Below are 26,121 nucleotides of genomic sequence, written 5' to 3' on the forward strand. Positions count from 1 at the left end.
TGGTTCTTCACAAGCTGTAGCCAAGGTCAGCATTTTAGGTTTTCAATTCTTGGATGATGGGTCTTCTTAGATCTCGAAGGGGGCGGGCAGGTGAGATGTGGAGAGATTTCTCGACGAAAATATACACAGGCTTGGTATTAGGGTTCAGCATCCCCAAATTACACCTGTTGCGCTGAATTTACCCCACCTAAGAAGCAGATAGGATTATGGGAGAAAAACACCATCAGAGCGCTGGTAAAGCTCAGAGCCTCGGCCTACGCGGGAAAGCCGCGGACTACAATTCCCACAAGGCCTCGCGAGCCCACCCCGCCCGCGCCGCTTCAAAGCGAGGGAAAGACAAGGGGATGTCGGGCGCACTCCTTGTCGCGTCATTAGCGTGCGACTCTAAGATACAAAATTGGTCTGAGCTACAAAAGCATGGCAGCTGCTGAGGCGGCGGTGGGGTCGTCGTCATCTTTGAAAACAGACACAGTCCCAGTTCCTGAAAGTGCAGGAACAGCTGCAGCAACGGCCGCCACCTCCTCAGCGACGGCTGCAGCCGCGGCAGTTGCGGCCGCGGTCAGGACCGGATCCGAAGCCAGGGTCTCCAAGCCCGCGTTGGCTACTAAGCTGCTGTCCCTGAGCGGCGTGTTCGCGGTGCACAAGCCCAAAGGGCCCACTTCAGCCGAGCTGCTGAATCGGCTGAAGGAGAAGCTGCTGGCAGGTACTGCAGCTGGGTGGGGACCAGGCCGAGGCGAGGCGGTCGCCTTGAGAGCGGAAGCCGCAGAGAGCACTGTGGGCTTTTTGCGCGCTCATAGCTCAAGAAGGGAAAGGGAGAGTGACCGCTGTATTAGCTCTGAACGGAAATCTGGGGCGTCTCGCACGTGGGCTTGTACTGACGTGAACTCCTGTAGCCTAGTTGGCAATTGTCGTTCTCAAGAGGCGGGGAAAAACAACGAAACCCCCCTCGAAACCACACATCCACGAATAAACCTCTGCTCTTGGGCATGCAGACCAGTTTTCTGTAATCTGATTCCTCAGGAACCTTTTATTTGGCTCACGTAGATGAACCCTACCCAAAGGAAGCACTCACTGGCTCTTTACAAAGTTGCATTCCTAAAAATACTTCGGAAATGCAGATATTACTTAGTTATCCAAGATTTAACACAGTGGTTTTCACATAGTGGGCCTAAGAATTACTTAGAGGCACTTGCACAAATGCAGATTCCTAATCCCTGCCCTGTCAAGAGATTGTGATTCTGGGGGTATGGGGTATTTTTAGGAAACTGCATTTTTGAACTGTTGGCGCTGGGTGATTCTGGTGTAAGTAGTCTATGGACCACTTTTTGAGGAACACTAAGTATAACTTCGTCACTTCTAAGAGTGTTCTTTTTGTTTGTTTTTTCACGTATACTGGGAGAATATTAGAAAAACCTGAAGGATCTCTCAGTTTGTTAGCCCAGGATGTCATTTCATACAGTGGCCTCAAGAGACCTCAGATTTTTGGGCACCTGCAATGAGCCAGATCTGTGCTAGTCTGTGGAGAGGTGAAGGTGAAAGAAACTGTCTCTTCTTTTAACTGAGCTCATAGTGGTAATTTCTGCAGCCTTTGGAGATAAAACTAGGTTTTCAAGGCCCTCCAGAGTTTGGCCCTGGCTTATTTTTCCATTAAACCAGTACAGGAAATTTCTTCTTTGTTTAGTGTCCTCTGGCAAACGTTACCCTCTGCCCCCCTTTTTATTATAAAACAAGATAGTCTAATAGGAATTTAGACTATTAGAACTGACACAGTGCAGTTTCAAACGTTTATAGGCAAAGGTACATTCTTGAAGATGTCTAATTCCTGTGTTATATCTGCTCATTCTTTTGTTAGACTTTCATTGTACTTTGTTACCTGTAAAGGTGGGTCATATAGGAGCTGTTGAAGGAAGGAGTTGCATCGGGAGCAAGCTTTGAGGTGTCACGATGGAGTTGTTTCCTTCATAGGATTGCTTTCATTTGGCCTGATTTGTTAGCTAAACTATGGCTTTTTAGATCCTCAAGGTAATGATGGCCATTCTTTCTCAGAGACAGGTTTCTGATAAGATTAAAGCCATATCCTGGCCTTCTGGTTAATCTACTTCCAAGAACTGAAATTCCTTCTTGAAACTTAGTTAAAATTGATTGTTTCAAGACTGTTGCTGGGCCATCTTCTGGCTGGAAGCCACTCACTCGGAAGTAGACATTCTCATTACTCTTCATTTCTATATTCCTGGTGATTGGCGTATTCTATATTTATGTTAGCTAAACCAGGGCTTCCCAAATGTCATTCTAACAGGCTGTCAGAATTACCTGGGAACATTCTTAAAGATACAGGCTCCAGGGCACAACATTCTAATGCTAGCCAGGTTCTACAGCCGCTGATCCAGGCCACAATCAATGTCATGACCTCTATTAACATTCCTTGCCTTTCCTTACATTGATTCATGTCATACTAAAATCTCTGCTTTTCTTTGTCTTTTTAAATCCTTCAAGGCCTAAAACATATCAGAATGTTATAGCTAGAAAAGATCTTAATAAAGATTCATCCATGAATGGTACTAGTGGGGTGAGCCAAATTCCATTATAGTGGAGACAGTGTGTCTTCAAACTTGAAAGAGGAAAGGGGGAGGGTATAGCTCAAGTGGTAGAGCACATGCTTAGCATGCACAAGGTCCTGGGTTCAATTCCCAGTACCTCCTCTAAAATAACCTAAATACATAAATAAACCTAATTACCTCTCCCCCAAAAACAAACTTGCAAGAGGTAAATTTGGATGAAAAAGGAAGGCAGTAAATATATGGGCCTTCATATTCCAAGGAATGTCAAGTTAAAAATGCAAAGTGTTCCCCAAAATGTTTCTATAAATCCGTGTATCTGAGATCCACAGTGGGTTGCAAGTGAAGGTGAGGATTCGAAGCCTAGGCCTGGCCTTATGGGTTTATGTTAAAATGGCCAGTCAGGCCCTTCCCAGCATGGTATGTAATCATTACCACAGTGCTGACTCAGCAGGGTGGTAATCATGTGGTGAGACTAAATAACCCAGCGTATCCTTTTGGCCATTTAACCTGGCTTTTCTCCTGTTGCTTTGCCTTCCCCTCTTTCCTTTCTCTGTCCTCTGTTTTCATTTTCTTTTTCCTGTTTTCTGCTTCCCTGATCAGTGGTAGTAAGGAAGGATGGATGGGTTTGGAGGGGTACAGATCAGTACAGTGTTACCTGCTCCTTTCTTCTTATTGGAAATTCAGGGGCCAATAGTCCCTCAGTGTATTGTTATATGCCATGATGACAACAACAGTGATGATGATGATGATTATGATTATGATGATGATGATGATGATTATGATGATGATGATGATGATAACAGTGTATTGTTATAGTGCTCTGAGTTTCCAAAGCACATGCAGATTGCATTATTTCATTTTATCTTTACATGTGGAAAATGAGATGGGCCAGGTTGGCATTTTTTTTTTAATGTTTTTAAATCTAAATGCTTTGGAGCATAAGAGGCAACTTAAACTGTTACCCTCTTCCCACATGACCTTTTGTTGAGATCAGCTTCTTTAAAGAATTGAGAGTTTTGGTTAGGAGAGGAGGACAGAGATACAGATGGTTTGGGAACTTAGTGTTCTTAGAAGGAATCCTGTATGAGATGTCCTCCCAACGCTGGAGGTACCAGCAAAGAACACCAGGAAACAAAAGAGATTTAGAAATGAAATTGAGGACTTTTAAAACTAGCTGCCTATGTGAACACTAACTTCTTTTCATCATTCTCTATCTACCAACCCACTACTGCCAGGAATTTACTAGATCTTTGTGGCTTAGCCTGGATATTTACCTACTTTTAAAACATTTTTTTCCCTTAGAAAATGAATTCTAGTTTCTAGACAACTAATTTGGGAATACTATTTATAATTTAAGGAGTGTCTGTACATTTAAAAATCTGTTCTTTGCTAGTAGTGTTGTCATACTCTTGATATATATTAAGTTTGTACAATACTTTTTGTTTTGAATACTCCATCCGCACTCCCCCATCTTATATTTATGGAGATCCTACTTCATTTGTCTTGATAATTACCTTTTTTTTTTTTAATCTCAATTACTCTTACAGAAGCTGGAATGCCTTCTCCAGAATGGACCAAGAGGAAAAAGCAGACTTTGAAGATTGGGCATGGAGGGACCCTAGACAGCGCAGCCCGAGGCGTCCTGGGTAAGAGACATGAACGGGAGTTCTGTGTGACTGTCACTTACATCAGAAAGAAATACTGATTAAAAACAGGTAAAGTTGACAAAAGCCATGCCATTTTCTGTCTGCTTTGGAATATTCCAGACCTACTGGATTTATAGTGCCATCTTCTCAAGAAGCCCTTAAATGGTACAAGGTATAGAAGGCTATTAGAAATAGCCACTGTTATGTGTGCATAGACTTTGAGAAAGGATTTGTATATGTGCAGAAAAGAGTTAACACAGCAGGCCTGAAATCACTGTCTTTGGAAAGGCCTGCTTGTATCTGGGAACTTGGATTTTGGGAGTGTTCCCACCCTTCCCCATCTGATAGGGTGGTTTCTGTGCCTTGACGGTGTGACCAGTGTGGTTTGTGGTAAATTCCTGCTTTCCATCTTGGAGTCTGGGGTTTTGTCCCACCATGCAGGCAGAAGGGGCCTGAGTGACCATCCTTATCCCCTCCGATAAAAACTTACAGTGCTGAGTTTCTAATGGGTTCCCTTGAGCAGGAACATTGTATGCATGTTACTTTGTTTTGGATTGTTGGAGAAAAGAGTGTGCTCAGTTTTCCCCCCTCATAGAAGAGAGAGAGAATAAGAAACCTGAGCTTGGATTTCTCCAGTGTCTTTTTCCTTGTGACCCAGCTATGTAACGTTAGGATGTCACTGGAGGTAAACCTTAGCCATGTATGAATCTTCCAGCGTGAGATAGTCTTGGGGACTTTTGACAAGGTAGATGGCTTTTTTCTGCCTATATCAAACCTAATCTGTGACATTAGCTCTCTTGAGAAGGTGAACCTTGTAGTCCCTGAGAGGAAGTCACTTCCTCCTGGGAACATTAGTTGAGTGTTTTATTGCATGTGGAGGAAAATTGATAGAATTGACTGAGGGGAGAAAAGTCATTTATTCTTTTTTTTTTTTCACTTTTTTTCTTTTTGCTGTCAATAGAAGTTCTGAAGTCTATTTTTATAGATTGCTAAAGTGTGTATCTGCAGGCTGGGGTATGTTTTTAGAAACTTTGTTGTAACTGTATCCGTAGTCACAGAAATATATATGTTGGGATTCTCCCATTTCCCCCTTCCCCACATACTAGGAACAAACTTCTATAAAACAATACTTACCTTGTACTTGCTCTGGTGTTTTTTATTTTGTCTCATTTTTTTAAAAAATGTTGATCATAATCCATTAAATTGATTTCATGCTGCACTAATGGACTGTGACTCATGCTTTGAAAAATACTGTGCTACAGTATGTAATCTATTTTATTAGAACTAAAATTAGATACAAATAAACAAAAACAAACTTGATCTGAGCTATCCAGAGGAAATGAAGGTTTAGTTAGAAAATGACAAAACTGGTGAATAAAATTCCATTTTTTAAGAAAATTAGAAGCAATGTATGATTTTGTATTTTCTAAATTACAGATTTTACTTGATTCATGTTGGCAAAAGCATCTTTACGTGAGGTTAAAATATAAAGAAAAAAAAACACATGGAAATCCTTTTCTTGAATTAGAGAACTTGCATAGGCAAGTTCTGATGCCTTAATTACTGATTAGTGATAATCATTTATTGAGCACTTACTATATATGAGGTCCCATATATATGAGGAGCTGAATCTGACTCTGCTCAATTCCAAAGTCTCTGCCCTAACCTGGGATGGCCGATAACTGGCACTCCCACCTTTGTTCCCTGTCCCCCATATCCATCGCAGAAATTACCAATCACAGCATGCTTTGCTATTGGTCCTGCAAGTGGCTTCAAGACTCTTACCAGTTCAGCTCTCCTTGAGTTGAAGCCTATTTGTTATAACCTTCTGTTTTCTAAGGCACAGCACCATAAGTACAAGAAAAAAGAGGGTAAAATGTGCTGCTTATTTATGAATAGACCAATTGTATTAATTTCTGTTGGTTGTTATTCATTGGCATGCAGAAAATAGTGATATTCAATGTGAGTAAATAAGTTTATTTTTTACCTTAAACCTAGTGGATCTTGTTGAAGCTTCCATGTTAGTATGAAGGGGTGGCATTTGGCTGAGATTTGTATGAGTGGAAGAAATTGCATTGTAAATATTTTTCTATTTGGAGGCTAATTTATATTTGATCACACAAGTACTTTTATGATGGCATGGTGTGTTCATTTGTCAAGTTTGTTAATTTTTTTTTCTGATACCCGAGATTTCCATTGAGGAATAAAGTGGGGGAAAAAAAGTAGGTATTTAGTCACAGAATAAAGGATATTTGTTGTCTAGATTAGCAATTCTAGGGACTGTTAAGAGAAGTTGATTTTTATTTTATGGTGAAATAGATACTGGGCTCTGACCATCATGAGTTTGTGTGCTGGCTGTTTTATGTATTAAGTACACAGTATGCTGAGCAAATCCTGTAACCTCTGAATCTCAGCTTCTTTACCTCTTAAAAAGGGATAACATCTGCCATAATTCTCAGAAGGTTTATTGAAATATCTATAGTTACAGTATATAGATAATATACTATATCCTTTGAAGGGCTTTATAAAACTTTTTTTGTTTGTTTTTACAAAACTGGACCTTGTATGGAAAGATATACTTTTACTTTCAACACTTTAAACTGTTTTTGCTATTTTGGGGGGGGGAATATTAATGGTATAAATTTAAGAATAGCTGACAGTTTAAGATATCTGAAATTCAGGTTTATAATTCTAGTAATCTGTATGATACATAAATATTAAACACATTTTTAAGATATTTTAATTCAAATATTAAAATTATTAAATATGACACAATATATTGTATAAAACATGTAATTCTATAAAGTGGGCTTGCAAAATTCTCATAAATCCTGTGGTAGGCAGAATAATGGACCCCCTAACGATGTCCCTGTCCTAATCTCCAGGACCTATGAATATGGTAGGTTACATAACAAGGGGACATTAAAGTTCCATGTGGAATTAATGTTGCTGATCAGCTGACTTTAAGATAAAGAGATACCCTGGAAAATCCTGGCAGGGCCAGTGTAGTCACAAGGGTCTTTAAAAGTGGACAAGGAGGCAGAAGTGTGTGAGAGGAGATGTGGCAGTGGAAGCAGAGGTGGCAGTGATGTGATTGCTGGCCTTGGTGAGGAAGGGGCTCATGAGCCACGGAAGGTGAGTAGCCTTTAGAAGCTGGAAAAGGCAAAGAAACTCCCCTGGGAAGGCTCTAGAGAAAGATTCTCCCCTTGCGGCCTCCGGAGAAGAATGCAGTTTTGCTGACACGTTGATTTTTACCATAGTAAAACCCCCATCAGACTTCTGACCTCCAGAGCTGTAAGATAAGTCTGTGTTGTTTTAAAACACTTCGTAGTTTGTTACAGCAGCAATAGGAAACTAATATACTCATTTATTGTAAATCACTTAAAATGGGAACTAAGTTTTTTGTATACCATTTTAGAAGTTATTATTTTTTAACTTTGGAGGTTAGAAAATTACAGGAGAAAATTTAGGAAATATCAAAATAAGTTGAAAATAAAAATTATCCATTTTCCACCTTCCAGCAATAATCACTGTTAACGTGTTTGTTACATTTCCTCCTAGCTTTTTGTCTGTGCAGATTTTTAAGTTGAGTTGTTTTGCTGTATGTGTGTACGTTGAATCCTTTTTTTTAACTTGACATCATAGTGTAGCATTTTTTCATGTTAATTAAAAAATTTGTAAATATAATATTTTCTTTTTCTAACTTTATTGAAGTATGATTGACAGTATATGTTTAAAGTATTGAAATCATATCGAGTATCTTCAACCACAATGGTATGAAACTAGAAATCAATTACAGGAGGAAAAGTGGATATTAAACAATACAATTCTGAGCAATCAACGGATCAAAGAAGAAATCAAAAGAGAAATCAAAAAATATCTTGAGACAGATGAAATGGAAACACAAGAATCCCCAAACTTATGGGATGCAGCAAAGGCAATTCTAAGAGGGAAGTAAACATTATTTTTAATGGCAACATCATGTGATGTCATATGAGTAAAATACAATTTATTTAACCATTTCCATATTTGAGGTCATTGGAGGTTATTATCAGAGTTTTGTTAGTAGGACTGACTTTGTGAGGATCACCTTTATGAGTAAAACTTTCTCCTTGTTTTGGATTATTAAGATAGATTCCTGGAAGTGAAAAGATACTGGTCATTCAGGGTGATTGCGAGTGTCTTATAGAATTATGTAAATGACAATAGAAACTTCCCACTGCAGAAAGCTTTGGAATTACATGCATAATGGCCTTGCCCATCCTAAAGTGACTCTCATCATAGATAAAGTCTATCTTTTTGATTTGAGAATAGAAACAGCCTAAATGTCCATCAATAGATGACTGGATAAAGAAGATGTGGTATATTTATACAATGGAATATTATTCAGCCATAAAAACTGACAACATAACACCATTTGCAGCAACACGGATGCTCCTTGAGAATGTCATTCTAAGTGAAGTAAGCCAGAAAGAGAAAGAAAAATACCATATGAGATTGCTCTTATGTGGAATCTAAAAAAAAAAAAGAGAGAGAGAGAAAAGAAACATCTGAGCACAGAAAATTTGGGAGATAGAGCAGTAATTGTGAGATAGCTCTTGGAAAACTCTTTTACCCATTCCTCCTTCTTCTGCACACTTTTTCAAATTGTTATGTGCTTGCCTATGCTTTCCCTGCTCATCTCTGTCTTCTTTAGTTGTAGAAATCCTACTGATCTTTCCAGGTTTGGCTAAAATGCTATCTCCACCATGTGAAGCCTGCCCACTTGCTCTTTTATACTGCTAATGTAAAACTTCATTCTGTTCTTTGTTTTTGTTAACTCACTGGGCACTGAAACCAGGTCTTATTTATTTCTGTACTTATGTAATAAGTACTGAATAAAATTTTGAATATTGAATGGGAAAAAGCTGAATAAAAACCCTGTCCCATAAACTATCCCTTGAATGAAAAGCGGCTAGTTGACTGGGTCCCAACTCCAGTTAATTTTTTGTATAACGCTTCTGTATTAATCTTCTAAAATTCTGCTTTCACCTAACTTCTATGGGTCTTGGTCTTCTCAGATATAAAATGAGAGAATTAAGCTGGATAACTCTAAGGTGCCTTCTTGTTTCATTCTGGATCACTGCACTAGCAGAGAAATCATTATCAGTCTGGCATTTCAGCCATGATAAAGTCAGACACATCAGCCTGCTCTTAAGACACTGTGCACTCTGGTTGATAAACCCGCTGTGCTCCTCCTTGTAGCTGAGAATTTTTCAGTTTGTTCCTTTTTTAGAATATGCTTCTGTCTTTTCCGCATGTTCAAATCCTACATATCCTTTAAGACCCAAGTCAAACTCTGAAATGCCTGAATGAAGCATTCTCTGGACTCTAGCCGTTTAGAGGGCTCCATCCTTTGACCTCCTACAGTAGTTATTCAGATCTGTGTTCATTTTGACACTTCATCATGTGCTGTCATATTGTTAGTCAATGTTATTCACTCATTAATTCAGGCAACATTTTTTTGAGCACTTGCGATTTCCCTTCTCTGCATTGGATTTGGCCCATGAGATTATTTCAAAGTCAGGAAAGGTACTGTTCCATTAAACGTATTCTTCTTGGGACTATGTGTATAGTAGCTGCTTGAGAGCTATCGATTGGGGATTCTTGAATGTAATAAAATTGAATTGAATCTTTGTAATTATTGTACAAGGTTTTGCCTCGGCAGCAGCTGCTACCGTAAGGCAGACAGTTTTTTAATGTTAGTCCTTGAACCAATATGACTCTATGGTAGAAGCTTAGAGAGGGATTGGGGTAGTTTTTATGAAGCAGTTGGGATGTGAGCTGTGGTGTTTCAAAAGATGGCCTTGGAGTACTTCACTAAGGAGTTGGTAATGAAGGCATTGGAACCCTATTGAGGATTGCTGAAGGGCTAGTGCAGTGTGGGTTTTCAGAAATGGTTGTGAAATGGTATGAATTGGAAGAGGACGGATAGGAGGTAGACAACAGCCAGGTTTACAGTATTTATGGATTAAATGAGCAATGAATGGAAAGCATTTAGAGTAGAATTTGACACATGGTAAACTCAATGAATGATAACTGCTATAAATATTCATAATTCTTTCAGCTGGCCAAATCATTTCACTTTGTTTCTTGTAATTCTGAATTGTGGTGTTTATATTGTGTTCTTTTACAAAATTGTATATATATATTGACGAGAAATACTTCAAGTCTTACAAAAATTTGCTTGCTGTTAGTGAAGAAATGATTATATCCTCCCAGCCTCACCTGGTGAAATGTGTTGTCATAAAGATAATGTTTGAAATTAAGGAGACATATAGGCCATTGTACATTGTACGCGGGGTATGTGAACATAAATTCTCCAGGCTCTCATTTTACCCTGTATTCTTCCTTGTGTTGCGTTGATTTGTTATGTTTCTATTTTCTTGATTGTGTACTGCTGGGCACTAATCATCTTTAAATGGTTCATTAGTTATGATGATGGCTTTTGCTTTGTTTAATAATGAACTCTGTCAAAGACTTTATCATACTATGATTAATTGGACCAAGTGTTTTCACTGATGCTCGAATAAAATTCCAGTGAGTCCTTTGAGATTTTTTTTGCAAAACTTTTTGTTGTCTAACTGTCTGGGTTGAGATTTCTTACTATGTTTCACACTTTGAGAAAAAGTCTCTCTCCCACCTCCTTTTCAGATTTTCTTGCTTGCATGACAAGCTCAACTGACTGGAGTAATAGGAGCCCTCAGATTATGCTAGACATGTGCTCTTTCCAACTTTACATACATATACCAGGAAATTATGACCAATGTATGTCGTAAAACAAATTTTTAAAACATACTTTTTATAATAGAATGTCTCATGTATGACATTAGAAATATAATATTTCTTTCTTTGATTTATAGTGGTTGGAATCGGAAAGGGAACAAAAATGTTGACCAATATGTTGTCAGGGTCCAAGGTAAGAATACTGAAATGGTTCTGTTTTTCTTGAATGTTTTCTTAATGGCCTATATGTTGGATTTTATGAATTAAAATGTAAAATGTATAAAATGTGTGAATGAGTGTCAACCCTGAGTATAATCACAATGTTTATAATCATTATATCTGAGATTCATAATATTGAGATTATAAATTCCTTTTTTTTAAACATTTTTTAATTGATTATAGTCAGTTTACAATGTGGTGTCAACTTCCAGTGTAGAGCACAATTTTTCAGTTATACATGAACATACATATATTCATTGTCACATTCTTTTTCGCTGTGAGCTACCATAAGATCTTGTATATATTTCCCTCTGCTATACAGTATAATCTTGTTTATCTATTCTATGAGATTATAAATTGATTGAAAAACAGATTTGACTTACAGAAGCAAAAATTTTGCAGTGCTCGTATTTTAAAAATATTTGTATTTTGGGGTTTTTTTTGTATAATTTTATTTCTTAGAGGAAAGGGAGCTTACAGATCGTAAATTCTGTTGGAAGATTTTCTTAAACCTTGGAATTTTTGTAGAAACGATATCATTTTGTAAACCATGCACTTTCCAACAAAAGATGTGCTTTGTTCAATGGTTACAAAATGTTTAGTAAGTAGAAGAATGGTGCTTCTTTAAGGTGATAAGTTACATCATTCATCTGTGTGAATAGCCTGACCAAATCCAAATGCTCCTTTGGAGACATTTGATAGGAGAGGGAGGAGGGGTTATGCAGAGGCAGGAGAGGCTCCAAACCTGTGCGGCAGGCAGAGTGAGGACCCTCATGTGAAATAGCAGGGTGGAGGAGCTCTGAAACAAGTCTAGATGTCAAAGTGTTTACCCTCTCTTGGCCTCTCAATTTTTCCTTAGGAAAAATGATTTGATTCTCTCTAAAGTCTCTTCCAGCTCTAAAAGAAATAATATCAGTAGTCTAATTAGTAGGTAGGTGCTAGTTATGATAGCTGGGGCCAGGGGCCAGTGAAAATGCCTGTAGAAAGAAGATTAATATGCCACTAGGTAGAGAAGAATTCCTGCAAATTCCTGGACTAAACTTTTTGTTTTAAAACCCTTGCTCTAAGTGGGATATAAATAGTTTGTTAAGTGATTTTGTCTAAACTGTTTCTTTAAAAAAAAAATGTAGTCAAAGACCATTTAAAAAACTTACCATTTCATTGCAGACTGACGACTTTTGTAAAATATAATTAAAATGTTACGGGAAAAAAAATGTTATGGCAACGTCAAATTCCTAAATAAATTTCTAAATACCTTCATTTTCTGAACTTTTCCTGTCATGAATACTGGCCCTTGGGCCATACTCTGAGTGCCAGTGGTCTAAGTAAGCTTTTCTTAAAATAAAAAGCTCTGGAGAACATATTGCCTTTGACATCCCATTTTAGTTGTCAACTGGCATAAAAGCCTGTGTTTTGCGGTTGGGAAGGATCTTAATACCTTAGAAAAATGGAAAAATTTCCATGTGGCTTGCTCTGCAATCTTCAAAATGTTGATGTTGAAAAATCACAAAATACAAAAATTGTGTTAGAATGGAGGGATTTGACTGTTTTACAGTAAATTTGAACATTGTACTTAAAGACTGACACGGAGCTTGGAATCTGTTTCTGACACAGGTTTTTGCCAGCTGCTTAATGTTTGTTTCTTAACTCTAAAATATAAACAATGGTTACTTTGATGCTGGATTATGGATGATTTTTATTTTCTTTTTCATATTATTTTGTCTTCTCCAAAATCTTTACAATGAAAAGTCCACTTTTATAATAATAACAAAGAAGATATATTTGTATTAAGGAATGAGTTAGGGTTTTTTCCTCAAGATAAATTATATTGAGCTCATTGGAATGTTCATTATCCACCCCTTCCTTCCAAAACCACAAGTGCATGTAATACACTATATGATACTGAAAGGTTTTACACATAAATTCCAGGCACATTTCCAGAAATATGATGGCTGGAAATGTAAATACATCATTGGCTCTGGCTTAAGTTTTATTTATCACAAACCATTTTGGTATTCAGCTCGAAAAGCTGAATGTCATACAGTGAAATCACTGATCCTCAGATGCCTGTAAAGTAAATAAAAAATCCCCGGTGCATCTTATTATAGAAACCTGGTTCTTGGGTGTTTTATATTTCAAAAATAAGCATTATTATCTCGTTATCTATTTGTATTTCTTACACTTTTAATTTTAGATTATGTACTTATAAAAATTAAATTATTTAAATTTTCCCTTTAAGAGTACACTATCAAAAGTAGCTAAAAACTAATGAAATTTTTTTTAATTGAAGTACAGTTACAGTGTGTCAGTCTCTGGTATACAGGACAGTGTCTCAGTCATGCATATACATACATATATTTGTTGTCATATTTTGAATTTTTTAAAACAGATTTTGTGTTTAGCACTGGAAGAAATCTTAGAAATCTCCTTATGCAATGACTTTCAAACATTTTTTGACCAAGACCCATAGTAAGAATTTCATTTTGCAGCATGACCCTATATACCCATATATGTATAAAAACCAAAAATCTTGTCAAGTGACTTTAACCCTAGGAACAGTGTACTCTTGATATTTTTCTTTCTATTTCATTTTTAAAAAATGGTGCCTATAGCCAGACCTACTATTTGACCTAATGTTTATTCTTTGTCCACTCTTACAGGTAAGTTTTTATTTGCATCACAGTGCTACTAGAAAAATCAGACTTTTAGTGTGTGTATGTGGAGGGGCGGTTACCTCAATTATGGGAATATTTAGTTCTAGGACAGCAGATATTTTGATGTTCAAATTACAACCATATCACAGTACACCCTTCCCTCACCATCCAGTCCGCTGATCCAACATGGCCTAACACTTTTCTGTTGAACTAAGAAACACGCTTAGAATTCTGTTAGGCATAATAAACACCACTTCATACAACATCGTCAATTAATGTGCGGAGTGAAGACCTTTAAATAAAATCTTCAGTCCGTCAGATTACTTTGCCTCTGTTTTGTATACTCCTTTCTGGCATCCCCACCCTTTCAGATCAGAGTAAGATTTGAGAGTCCTTTGTCTTCCTCAGTAGCTTTCTCTCCTGTCTCCTGGTGAGCTTTGCTCTGCTGATGATCAACTTTTTCTTAAGTCATTTATTTTTCTCTTTGGGGATTATGAGTGTAATGCATATAAAAAGCATACAGGTTTTCTGTACAGTGCCTGTTACACAAAAGTTGCTCAATAAATACTGTTACTACTGTCCCCGAATGTTTCACCTATCCCCAATTCGCCGTCTCCTGAGTTTCAGGCCTGTTGGATCTCTCTGAGTACATGTGCCATAGACATGTAACAGTTATTTTATTCAAGCAGTTTCTGTTGGAAATCTTGAATACAGTTAACTACATCCCTTTTATTTCTGTTGGTGCCTTTTGCTGGCCTAGGCAAAGACATGACATTCATCAGAAAGAGGAAGCATGCTAGTTCTTTAAGAAAGAGACTTTACTCTGAGCATTCAAGTCAGAAAGAAATTTCTTACAGTAAGGGTTAGTGAATGACAGATAGTGGTTCTCAAAAATAGTTTACAACGGATGGAGAAGTGGGTCGGCATGAACTATAACTTAGGTAGAGTGATTCTGAGGGAGGTTCAGCTAATACCCCTTTGGCCTAACTGGATCTAAGTCTGGAATGTAGATGGCCTAGAAGAGGGCGTGGATGCAGAGTCCCTCAATTTTACTTTCTTTGAGCCAGTCACTCAGCAGGATCTGGATAGCAGATGTACTTTGAAGTAACAGATTTTGATGAGGTTTTGGAGTATTGGCTTTATTAGCCCTCTATATTGCTGATTAAAAGTTGGTTACTTATATGTGCTTTTGAAACCAGATGAACAGATGAAAGGGTTGATTTCTTATTATGAAATCAGTGATGCCATGGAAAGACGTTAACTAGCGTTTTCCGGATATAAGGCTACCCCCACGTCTATGCGGACATGAACTGTAGTAGTGCCTTTAGGCAAAGCCAGCATTTCGTCAGAAAGCAGCTTTGTATCCACTCCGGCTGCTACACAGACATTATCACTGGGGTATACATGTTTTTCCTCCCTGAAACGTTTGGAGGACAGTGATTTCCCCCAGGTGTACATTTTTAGGTTAACCAGTCAGTGTCAACGCTGAAGTCGCTCCTGTGAAACTTAACAAGCTCTTTTTGAGATTTGAGCATTTCTAATGCACTTTCTCCAGAGATTAGTCCAGTTTGTACCTTTTCTTTACACTCTGTTAATATTCATACATTTCATAAGTGCTGTGCTGGGATATTTGAAAGGCTTACATTTATGAACTGTACAGAGCTGTTCCATTTTCATGAAGATACCCAAAGCCACGTATTTTCGGTGTGGTAGCATAGTAAGCTTGTCATTAATAAACTTATATTTCTGCAAAGTACTCTGAGCTTCCTTTTAAAAAAAAAATTGCTCACGTAACTATAGATTATTTTGAGTGTTAATTATATTCCTTGCATTTTTCTCACTTCTTCATGTGATCCTCCAAATAAAATTTGAATTTGGCTAAAAAAGAGGAGTGTAAAGAATTTGTAGTACAAGTGTGGCCTGAGAGGGGAAGTAGAACAATCCTTAGTTAACTGTGAATGAGCTAGTTCTTCACTTGTGAATAATGAGCAGTACTGAGAAGTGACTTTTCTCTTTTCAGAGAGCTTAAGAAGTAGCAGTTTCCTTTATTAAGAACACGTATGTACTTTACCTCTGCTATACTAATTTTGCTCATTTTCTACGTATTTACTTTTGTTCAAATACACAATCAAGCTGCTGAGATTACTCTTAGTGTTTCATATAAGAAGTAATAAATTAATTGTATATGTGGTAAAATTGTTGGCTCTTGTGGTGACTCGGTAGGGGTTTATTGTACCATTCTCTCTACTCATAGGTATACTTGAAAATTTTCCTTCAAACTTCAAACAGTAGAAAGCTGGTTTTAAAAATTTATTTGCAGTAATAGTATATTTATAAGCCGTGATTGTCACTAAAATCAGGCTTTTCCTTGTCATGTTGGCTCATGGGAGAAATTTATGAATGTTCCTCAGTCTGTGCAATGCTTCCCACATGTCAAAAGCTAACAAAGCAATTACAGTGTATGAGGTTGGTAGTTTTAGGAAGGTTCTGTAGAAACTTCAGGACATGCATACCAGTTCTTCTTTCCCTTATGGCCTTTTTCTCTCCCTTGTTCCTCTTCCTCTAGAGGTATATTGCCATCGGCGAGCTGGGGAAAGCTACTGACACGCTGGATTCTACAGGGAAAGTAACAGAAGAAAAACCTTACGGTATGAAGTTCATCTTATGTAGTCCTTGTTTTTAATATTTGGAGGGCGTTTCTGTGAATTCGGAATTTTAGAATAAATCTCTTCTATCCCCAGTGATTTTAATTGTCAGTACATTTCTTTAGGTTAAGAAGATTGGAAATTATCACATTGTTGCTTATTTAGTATGTCTGTTAATAATAAAGATTTGTAATAATTGCCTCTTTTCCTATAATCATTTTTTTTTAACGTGCAGAATTCTTCCAAATAACTCCCTTGCCAGAAAACACTTACAGCTAGGATTTAGGACATTTTTCCTAGTAAATGTGAAACAAAGCAGAGAAACTGTTTTGCTACGTTTTACCTGTGTCTTGCCATTGTTGTTGTTTTGGTGTGTTTTTAATAATTATGTCTTAACTGTTGAGATGAATGTAGCAGGTTTAGTACTTTAAAACTGAGCCTATTCCTGTGCTTTTGGAGTATATAAAAAGATATGACAAAAGGAAAGCTCCTTCTCTGGAAATAAAGCAGAACTCACTGGCGCCCACCTTAATTTTTCTGCCATTCCTTCTTTCACTACTTTAGGGAAGGATAGATAAATGAAACGGTTTCCTAGCAACTCTCAGGGTGCTTATGCTATTTATGATGTAGCAAGTTGCAGTTTTTGTACAGTCGGTTCACCTACATTATTGTGTCATCAGTTGTGAATTCTTTGTACGTCTTCTGGGTATTTTTTTTTTTTGGCCTGTGCTTAATGTTATCTTTTTTTAATGTAGCTATATAGGCAGTCCAGCATCTGCTTCCCTGTGTTTTCGCGTTGAGTGGTCTTAATGTATATTACATATGGCCCTAGTAGTGAGACCAACCTTTTCCTTGTTCGTAATAGCTTTACATGTCCTGTTAACATTTCTGTCTGGCTTGGTACTTTGCATGGTTAATCAAGCAACATAATGAAAAGAAAAATCATTGATTTATTTTGAGTCTTTTTAAAAATGGATGTTGAATTAGCCTTGAAATTATTATTATTAGAGAATAATAGCAGACCCTCACTTAATGGAAACCCAGCCGTAATCGTCAGCCAGAATACTTTTAAGATTAAAGGGGCCGAGGAGGATATATCAGATTCCTAGAGCACCCTACAGTATGTGTCAGTACATATACAACTAGAAGAATGGTGAGGAAGTAAAACTGGTGAGACTTGTTGACTGGATGGAGTAGTGACAGAGAGGAAGTTGTTAACCATGACCTAACCATGACCTGGGTTTTAGAACCGGTTACATGATGGTGCAGGTCATCAAACAGGGGACAGTAGAAGAGGACCAAGGTAATGGAATTCCTTAAACATACCCTTCCTTCCTGCCCATAACCCATTTTGGAATTTTTTCAAAATCTACTTTGTATTGTATAAATTATAACCTTATTTACTTGGCTTAAAGAAAGTATATTCATTTGTTAAAACCGTCTCATTATAATCTTGAAATGCCGTGGAGAACCTGAGCAGGTTTCTTCAGGCCCTGAAAAGGAGAGCTCCCTGTAGTTTATTGAATAGTATTTATAGTCTCAGAAAATGAGAGCTCAGAGAATTTTGCTGCTTGACATGATTTTTCTGTGTGATTTCAGTAAATCAGCAAATGTTTGTCATCTGTTTAAGCTGCTACAGCAGGTATGAAGGGGAAGGTAAATATAGGACCTACCCTGTATCCTTAAGGACCTTCTGTCATATGGAGAACTGGGACCTATATTCTCAACCCTCTGAGACCTAACATTAAGACCTATAACCAATATTTTGTAATGCCTTCTTTATTATCCTGAAATAAAATTCAGAGATATTCTCCTCTACCTGCGCATTAAAAAAAATGTAATACAGTAAATGGACTATAAAGAAGAAATAAAGGTAAGTTATAGTCTATAAATAGGTACCTCAGTATGTAAATGCACAGATATTACTGCAACAGTACTGAAGCAGTCAGATGCACAGATACAACATCTTTATACATAAATCACTGTGAATGCCACAAGTCAAATGCAGACTGACAGATGTGTTGTATTGATGATTCAGTACTGGAAAGTTCAGTATACGTAAGACTGTAGAAAAAATACTTTGTATTTAAACAGAAAATGGAGTTAGGTTCTAGCCTCAGGAATTACAAACGGCCTTTTCACCCGCATGAACATCTGGCAGACATCCAGAAGCCGTGCGGGGCACAGGACAGTTCTTCACTGTGCTGCATCACTGCGCATCACAGACGTCTAGCATCCCTGGTCCTCAGCTAGTAAGTGCTGCTGGTGTTGCCACCCTGCCCGGTCATTACAACAGTCAGAAGTGCGGTTCTAACTGACCTGCTGACTTCTGGATAAAGTAAGGTGGTATACAGTAAATGGCAAGTGAATGATCTTAGGTCATTTTGTCCTATCTGGACAAATACTATTTTTAGCCATAGAAAATGAGTCTCTAGTGCAGAAGACTTAGCGTTCAGACCATATTAATAGGGCCCTTTCTTTTATTCTCTATCCTAACACCTTCTGTTGTTTCTAAATAGTGCTTTTCACTATTTATTAAATATATTTTGGGGTGTTAATTCCTAAGCTATGGGGCTGAGACCATGTCTCTTTTGGTTCTTGGTGTTTAGAGCAGTGTGGCATATAGAATAAAACATTCGTGTATGAGTAAACAAGGACAGAGGCTTTCACAGAGATGACTGTCGGGAAGTTGCAGGAAAGGCAAGGCATCGTCCTGCCTCTGCTGCTCTTTCCTCATCCACAGCTAGGTGTTAAGTCTCAGGTACAGTTGCTGGTGTGTCTGAGGACACGCGGCTTCAGTGTGCTCATTGCTTCTTCAAGGAGCTCAGGACACTAGGGTGTGGCTTCCCAGGCTGCCTTGGATGTGGGCCAAGCTTCTGGGAAGGCCTAGTTGCTCCTGCGATGAGAAAAGTTTTTTCTTTCCCTCCTGTGGCTTTTTTATGGGAGGCAAGAAATGTAAAATGAAAGTGGTATCTGATGCTAATCCCATTTGCTTTTAGTCCCCAAATGGGATGTTACCAAGTCTTCTCGAATAGAAGCAGCTAATGTTGTATCTAATGGGAGCAGCCCCTCTTGGATTGCGGGTTGACTGCCCACATTTCCTGGAGGAAGCTGAAAACTTGAACTGGGTCTCAAGTTGTCATTTAAACAAGTAAGGCGCACACTGTAGTGGGGCTGGTGTGTACCCGGGCATCAGTCATTCCATGGTGCCTTTTATTTGTATTTAAACTTTTATTATAAAGTATTACACAAATAAAGGAAAGGGAACAAAATGTAAATTTACAGCTTAATGAACTTTCACAGAACAAACATCCTTGCAGCTATCAGGCTAGTCAAGAAACAGAAAATTCCTAGAAACCTCCTTTGTGCCCCATCCTGGTCGCTCCAACATCTCTCTGCTCCAGAGGTGACCACTAGTCTAACTTCCAGCACTGTGGTGGTTAAACTGTGGTATAGTTTTGCCTATTTTGTACTTTTTAATTGCTGTGTAGTTTACCACTGTGTGGGAAAAGTATATATAATATTTAGAGAGATGTGCGTATGAATAAAGCTGCCAAGTGTATTTTGTACCTGTCTTTTGGTAGACGTGTGCAGTAATTTCTCTTGGATCCATACCCAAGTGGAATTGCTGGGTCATAAGTAAGTGCACACTTGACTGTACTAGAAATTGTCAAACAGGTTTTAAAGTGGTTGTGTAACTTTGCATTTCCACCAGCAGTGTACAAGAATTCCACTTGCTCCACATCCTTGGCAACACGTGGTAATTAGTAATGTTTTTTAATTTTGGCCATTCTGGTAAGTGTGTATTTCATTGTGGTTTTACTTTCATTACTAATGAGGTTCAGCACTGTAACATAAGTTTTTTGGCTCCTAAGCCATCTTTGTGTATTGTCCAGGCCTCTTGCCCATTTCTTTGTTTTTTTCTTTCCATATTGAATCACCCCCTTTTTTTTAAAGACTGATTTGTATGAATTTCTCTAGATACGTGCTCTTCCTTTGGTTCTGCGTGTTACAGGTGTTTTCTCCTTCTCTGTGGCTTGTCTTTTGTCTCCCAGTTGTGTCTTTTGGAAAAAGAAAGTTCTTAGTTTTAATTTAGTCTGACTTATCAGGCCTTTTCCTTAATGGCTGATTTTTTAGTGTCCTTATTAAGAGAGCTTTTCCCAGCCCAAAAACATGAAGATGTTTTTCTGTATTCAAGCAGCTTTATTGTGTTGCCTTTCACATCACATCTGCGGTCAGCCATTTTTTTCTGTATGGATGTCCAGTTGGCCCAGCACTTTCTCCACTACATTGCCTCCCTGATTACAGATCAAGCATCATATAAACATGGGTTTGTTTGGAATCTGTTTTGTTGTGTTGGTCTGTTTGTCTATCCTTGTGCTAACACTGAACTATCTTCATTGCTATCGTTTTAGAATAAGTCTTGATATCTGAAAGAGCAAGTTTTCCTACCTTATTTTTATAGATTTTTTTTCTGTAGGTTTTTTTTTTAATAGCTTTCTTATCAAAGTAAGGAAGTTACCTTCTATTCCTAATTTGCCATTTTTGTTAAATCATGAGCAGACATTGAATTTTATCCATTTTTTTGTATCTGTTGATTTTCCTCCTTTGTTCAAATATTAAACTAACTTTATGTTTCTAGAATAAGCCCAACTTGATCATAATGTGTTATATAAATGGTTGGATTTAGTTTGCTAATATTTAGTTTAGGATTTTTGCATTTTTGTCAGTGAGTGAGATTACCCTGTATTTTTTCTTTCTCTTAATGTCCTTGACAGTTTTGATAGCAAGCATTTGATTGGCATTTGATATCAAGATTATACCAGTCTCATAGAATGGAATGGGGAGTATTCTCTCCCTCTCTTCTTTTTAATTCTCTGGAAGAATTTGTGTCAGATTGGCATTATTTCTTTTTCTAATATTTGGTAGCATTTATTGATAGACATAGATCTTTTTATTTTGACATAATATCAAACTTAGAGAAAAGTTGCAAAAATAAAGGCACGTTTTTGTAGTTTTCAGTGTACAGATCTTTCATTTCTTTCATGTCTAAAATCTCTCAGTACTTCATTTTCTATGCTATTTTAAATTAAATTTTTTAAATTTCAATTTCTGATAGTTCACTGCTAGTATATAGACATAGAAACACTTTTTGTTTATTAATCTTACGTCTTTCAGCCTTGTTAAGCTCACTTATTCTAGTTGCTTTTGTATAGATTCCTTGCTCAGATGGGTCTAAAGTAGATGTTTTTCCAGATCTTCAGTACATGAAGGCATGGCCTTTCTGGGGTGTCTATCACATGTCCCGAGTATTCTGCAAAGTCTCTTCATTCTGAATGGTTGGAATTCAGGCATTTCCAGCCTTGTAAGAGCTTTGGTAGCAGTTCTTTGTTTAATTTTGTGGAGACTCACCATATGGACGCACAGCTTGGAATTTAGCCAGTCTCAAGTGGACCCCTAAATACATCGCGTTCTCTGTGTCATTCTCCCAGGTCCCAGCTGCTGCTGCTTCCCCACATCCTGGTCTCTGTTCAGTGCTTTCTTTGTGCTCTTCTTGCACCACAGTTCAGAAAATGCCTGCAAGCAAAAGCCAGGGACTGTGGCTCTTACCTTTTCTTTTTTTCCCCCTTTTCTCAGGGATGATAGTCCTTTGTTGTCTTACATTTTAAAATAGTTTGTGTATTTTTTTCCAATTTAATAGCTTCTTTTGGTGACAAGGCATGTCCAGTAACAGTTATTGTATCCTGGTTGCATATTGCTTTTAACTCCGTCCTATTGCTTTTAACTCCTTGGTTCAGTTAAGTACCAACTTTCATGTTGTAAGTTCACTGGAATTTTAAGCAAATAATATCATGTAACATGACCTTGTGTATGTTAATTTTATGAGAGTGACTTTTAAAAATTAGTTTCAAATGAATACTGTCACACTGATGATTTATTAATATCCTAAACAAAGAGTAATTACCCAAGTTCTATGGCACTTGTATCATACCCATCATCTTCTGCTAAAAGCCCTTCTTTTGGCTAGTTATTGGATATACTTGCTTCAGTGATTTTTATTCTTGATTTCTTTTTAAATCCTTTGAAGGTGGAATTTTTATTCTTACAGGGACAAGTATTATTATTTGGATTGGACTAATACCATGTTTCAGGTATAGCCAGCTTGCTTCACTACATATTTAAAAATATCTAAAATATTGTATTTGCTTTTATTGTAAATAGCTTGCTGCATAGGCTTTCTGTCTTGTGATTCAAACGTCAAATGAATGATTCCTCAGTGACTTTTAAATGCTCTTTTGACCTTGAGATTCTGTTATTCTTCTGCAAATTAAATTCAGCAAGAATGTCTCGAGTACCCTCTTAATTGTGTGCATTGTGTAAGAAGCAAAGCTATCTTTGCCTTTAAGAAGACTAGAATTCCATTGGTGAGATAATACCTCCATGTAGATAGTAGGTAACAGTTAAACATTGTGAATGATTCATTGCAGAATGAACAGCAACACCATAAATGCCCCAGATGTTGAGTCAGAGAAAGAGATACTGTGGCAGAAGTAAAATGAGAAAGAATACATCTTGTCATCTTGTGAGGGGGGATATCAGTAAAGGAGGGCAGCCGAAGCAGGACAAAGGAGCACATGTTGGCAGGAAATGTCAGTAAAAGAGACCAGCCTAGAAGTAGAAAGCCATTTTGTCTTATTTTAAAAATGTGTGGCTGACTAAATTATGAACTGCAGCAATTGTATCAACAATGGTATTTCTTTCAGCAATTGCCAGCATGGTGGTAGCACTGGCTGTCTAGATTTGGAAGTTTTGCATAACTAAGGTGCCATCAGTAATTCTGTTTTAATGTTTCAGTAGAGTAAAAATTTTCCTTGGAAAAAATCCTCACTCCTATCACAAGATACATCTGTTTGAAAAACAGTAAGAACAGAATAGCCAGCTCAGATCTGCCTCTTTAGAGCTGCTAGGTGTTGGAGAAATTCTTTTAAGTTCTGTAGCTCTTCTCTGTTTGAGCCTAGTAGATTCTGGTCTTTTGTTCCTGTTTAGCTTGTAAGATCAAGGTCGCCCTGAGGTTAAGACTCTCTTGCTGCATTGATATTGAAATCTGAGCACAGTGTTCCATGCTGACTTTGAATTTTTATTCTGGTGTTAGAACAGTAATTCAAAGCACATTAATTAGTTTTTGTTTAATATTGTTCAAATAAAATCAAATGTAGTATTTATATACCAGAATAAAAAGTTTAAATAAATTTCCTACAAAGCAAAAAAGACTGTAATTTCTTCCAATTGACTATACCCTAAACAAGTTATTGAATATTTATGTAATTTAGTTCATTGTTGAATATGAAATATGTACAGAGCCATCTATATGTGAAAATCCCAAATATTGAATTTCAGTAGTTTTCAGTTTTTGCATCATTTTGTTTGAAAGACTATCAAACAAAAGCTGAAAATATGACTAAGACAGACATTGAAAACTTTGTGTGTCTTCTTTCAAATTTTCTAAAAATCATTGTTTTAAAAAATGCTTAGTAATCATGCTAAAATCTTGCTAAGTATGTTCTCTTTTTGCACTGGCTTATTTTTGAGGCAAATGTCACAGTCCTGACTGAAATTCCATGAGCACTGATGGGAGGGAAGGAGATAAATAAATCCAGCTTTACTTGGGGTCATAGTTGCTGTGAGTGTGGAAAATTTATGCCTACCATAGAACAGTTTTGAAATCTATCGGGTAAAATTTTAAATGTGGTTAGTATTTGATAATCTTTAATAACTTATTCAGTTATTTATAATATTTGATGCCCAGAGAAGCCTTAGAAATGAACTTTATGGGTATTTTTCTACTTACTTAAAGATCAGCTCATTTTTGTTTTTGATCACTGCAGGACCATTTCTATGGCTAATGCAACATTTTTCTCGGGTGTTCTGAAGGCTATAGTGAATATGTAGTAAATGGATGTAAGATGATTGGATCATTTTAATGGAGAAAAAAAATAAAGCAAAGGACATTGAATTTAATCTTAATATTAGAGAATAGCAAGACTTTCTCCCCCTTTTGTCTCATTAATGCATATTTTACCCATCTCAACAAGGTAGAATTTGGTCTACAAAATGCACACTATAATAAATGCTTTGTTGGAGTTGTTTTTTTTTTTTAATTTTCAGAGTTTTCAGTGTGGTGAAAATAGCACATGTGCTTGTCTGGTTGTTTTAATGTCACTTTCTTTGGTTCATCTTTGGCAGATAAAATAACACAAGAAGATATTGAAGGCATTCTACAGAAATTCACTGGGAATATAATGCAAGTACCTCCCCTGTAAGTTCAATTATTGAACTTGAATAAATTTTTAATTTTATTTTCCAGCGGCTAACATCATTTTAATGGGAAAAGAGGAAGGAAGGGGCTTCCTTTTACTGTATGGCGAGGAAGGTTTTAAATCTGACATGGCAAATGACCGAGTAGGGTGAACCTGATTTAGACAGGATGCACAGATTCTGACATTCTTAAGAGACAGTGGGATGTGGTCTCTTCTGTCCCTGGATATTGCCACAGCCTGACATCTGTGCTATTCCAAGGTTTATCAGTTTTTCTGATTCCATTTATACATCAGGGCAGTTCTAGAGAGCAGAGATGTCACTTTTCCCAGAATTGCTGTGAAGGGACCAATCTCGTCTGATACAGGCATCAGAGTTGTGATTCAGAGTCCAGCTGGCACTTCCTGTCGGGTGTTGGGACTGTTCCTTTTGGACCCACAATCTTATACTTCACAATCCTCTGCAACTAATGAAATACATGAGAATTGTAACTTATTAAAAGTCTAAGGATATTGATTTACCACTTAGCCATATTTTTTTGTCTACATTACCATTTCAAGCAAATTGCTGCTGCTGCTTTTTTTTTTTTAATGACTTGTAGGATGTGTCAGGATATGTTACTCACAGTTCTTTTAGAATTCAGTATTTATTTGGTATTTTAAAATCTTAGTTTTTTCCAAGAACGCTGAAATGCCTATGGGGAAATGTTTCTTCATAATTTTTCCCCAAATGTGAAGATATAAAAGTTATAGCAGAATGTGAATAAACATTATTTTGGATCATTATTATCAAGATATATTAAGCATTTATTTTTATAAGAACTGTTTTAGAATGTTCTTCTCTGTGATTGTTCCAAGGATTTTGTGGCATAATAAAATTTAATCATACAAAGCTAAGATGTGTTAAGTAGATTATTTGCTTATTTGCTCTTTGGAAACATTTTGGTAACATATATGAAAATAAATATTATCGTTATGGAAATACATTGTTTCAAGGAAATATAGCTGCGATCATTGTGACTGGAGGCCTCGTCCCCTTAACCCAGATTGAGGGCTAGGGAAGATATGACTAGACCGTCTCCAGGAAGATGGTTAAAGAGTAACATTGCCCACATTGCTCATGGAGTGCCAGAATGAGTTAGCCTCGGGGATGTTTGGGCACTCTGTCCCTGACACCTGCGTGGGGTAGATTAGAAGAAAAAATTAGCATATTCTGAGGAGGATTTTCCCTTTAAAGGGCTGCTAATCATCCTTTCTCTCCATACTGTGATCTGAAATTTCTCTTTCTTTCTCAATCTCCCTCTATTCTTCCTGCCTCC

The 26,121-nt window shown here is 37.2% G+C and overlaps 1 protein-coding gene across 5 annotated transcripts in view; it reads left to right on the plus strand.

The window, feature by feature from the left end:
• Window positions 1-398: 398 nt before the first annotated feature.
• Window positions 399-26,121, plus strand: part of TRUB1 (TruB pseudouridine synthase family member 1) — a 52,156-nt gene continuing 26,433 nt past the window's right edge. For all 5 annotated transcript variants that reach the window (XR_012077604.1, XM_072971946.1, XM_072971945.1 and 2 more), the window contains exons 1-5: window positions 399-703; window positions 4,106-4,204; window positions 11,107-11,162; window positions 16,409-16,490; window positions 24,732-24,804. Coding sequence is in view for 4 of the 5 variants with exons in the window: in XM_072971946.1 (XP_072828047.1) it covers window positions 418-703; window positions 4,106-4,204; window positions 11,107-11,162; window positions 16,409-16,490; window positions 24,732-24,804 (596 nt within the window). In the remaining variant the exon portion in view is untranslated. The remainder of the gene's footprint in view (window positions 704-4,105; window positions 4,205-11,106; window positions 11,163-16,408; window positions 16,491-24,731; window positions 24,805-26,121) is intronic.

The sequence above is a fragment of the Vicugna pacos genome, chromosome 11, assembly GCF_048564905.1.
Source record: "Vicugna pacos chromosome 11, VicPac4, whole genome shotgun sequence".
Classification (NCBI taxonomy): domain Eukaryota; kingdom Metazoa; phylum Chordata; class Mammalia; order Artiodactyla; family Camelidae; genus Vicugna; species Vicugna pacos.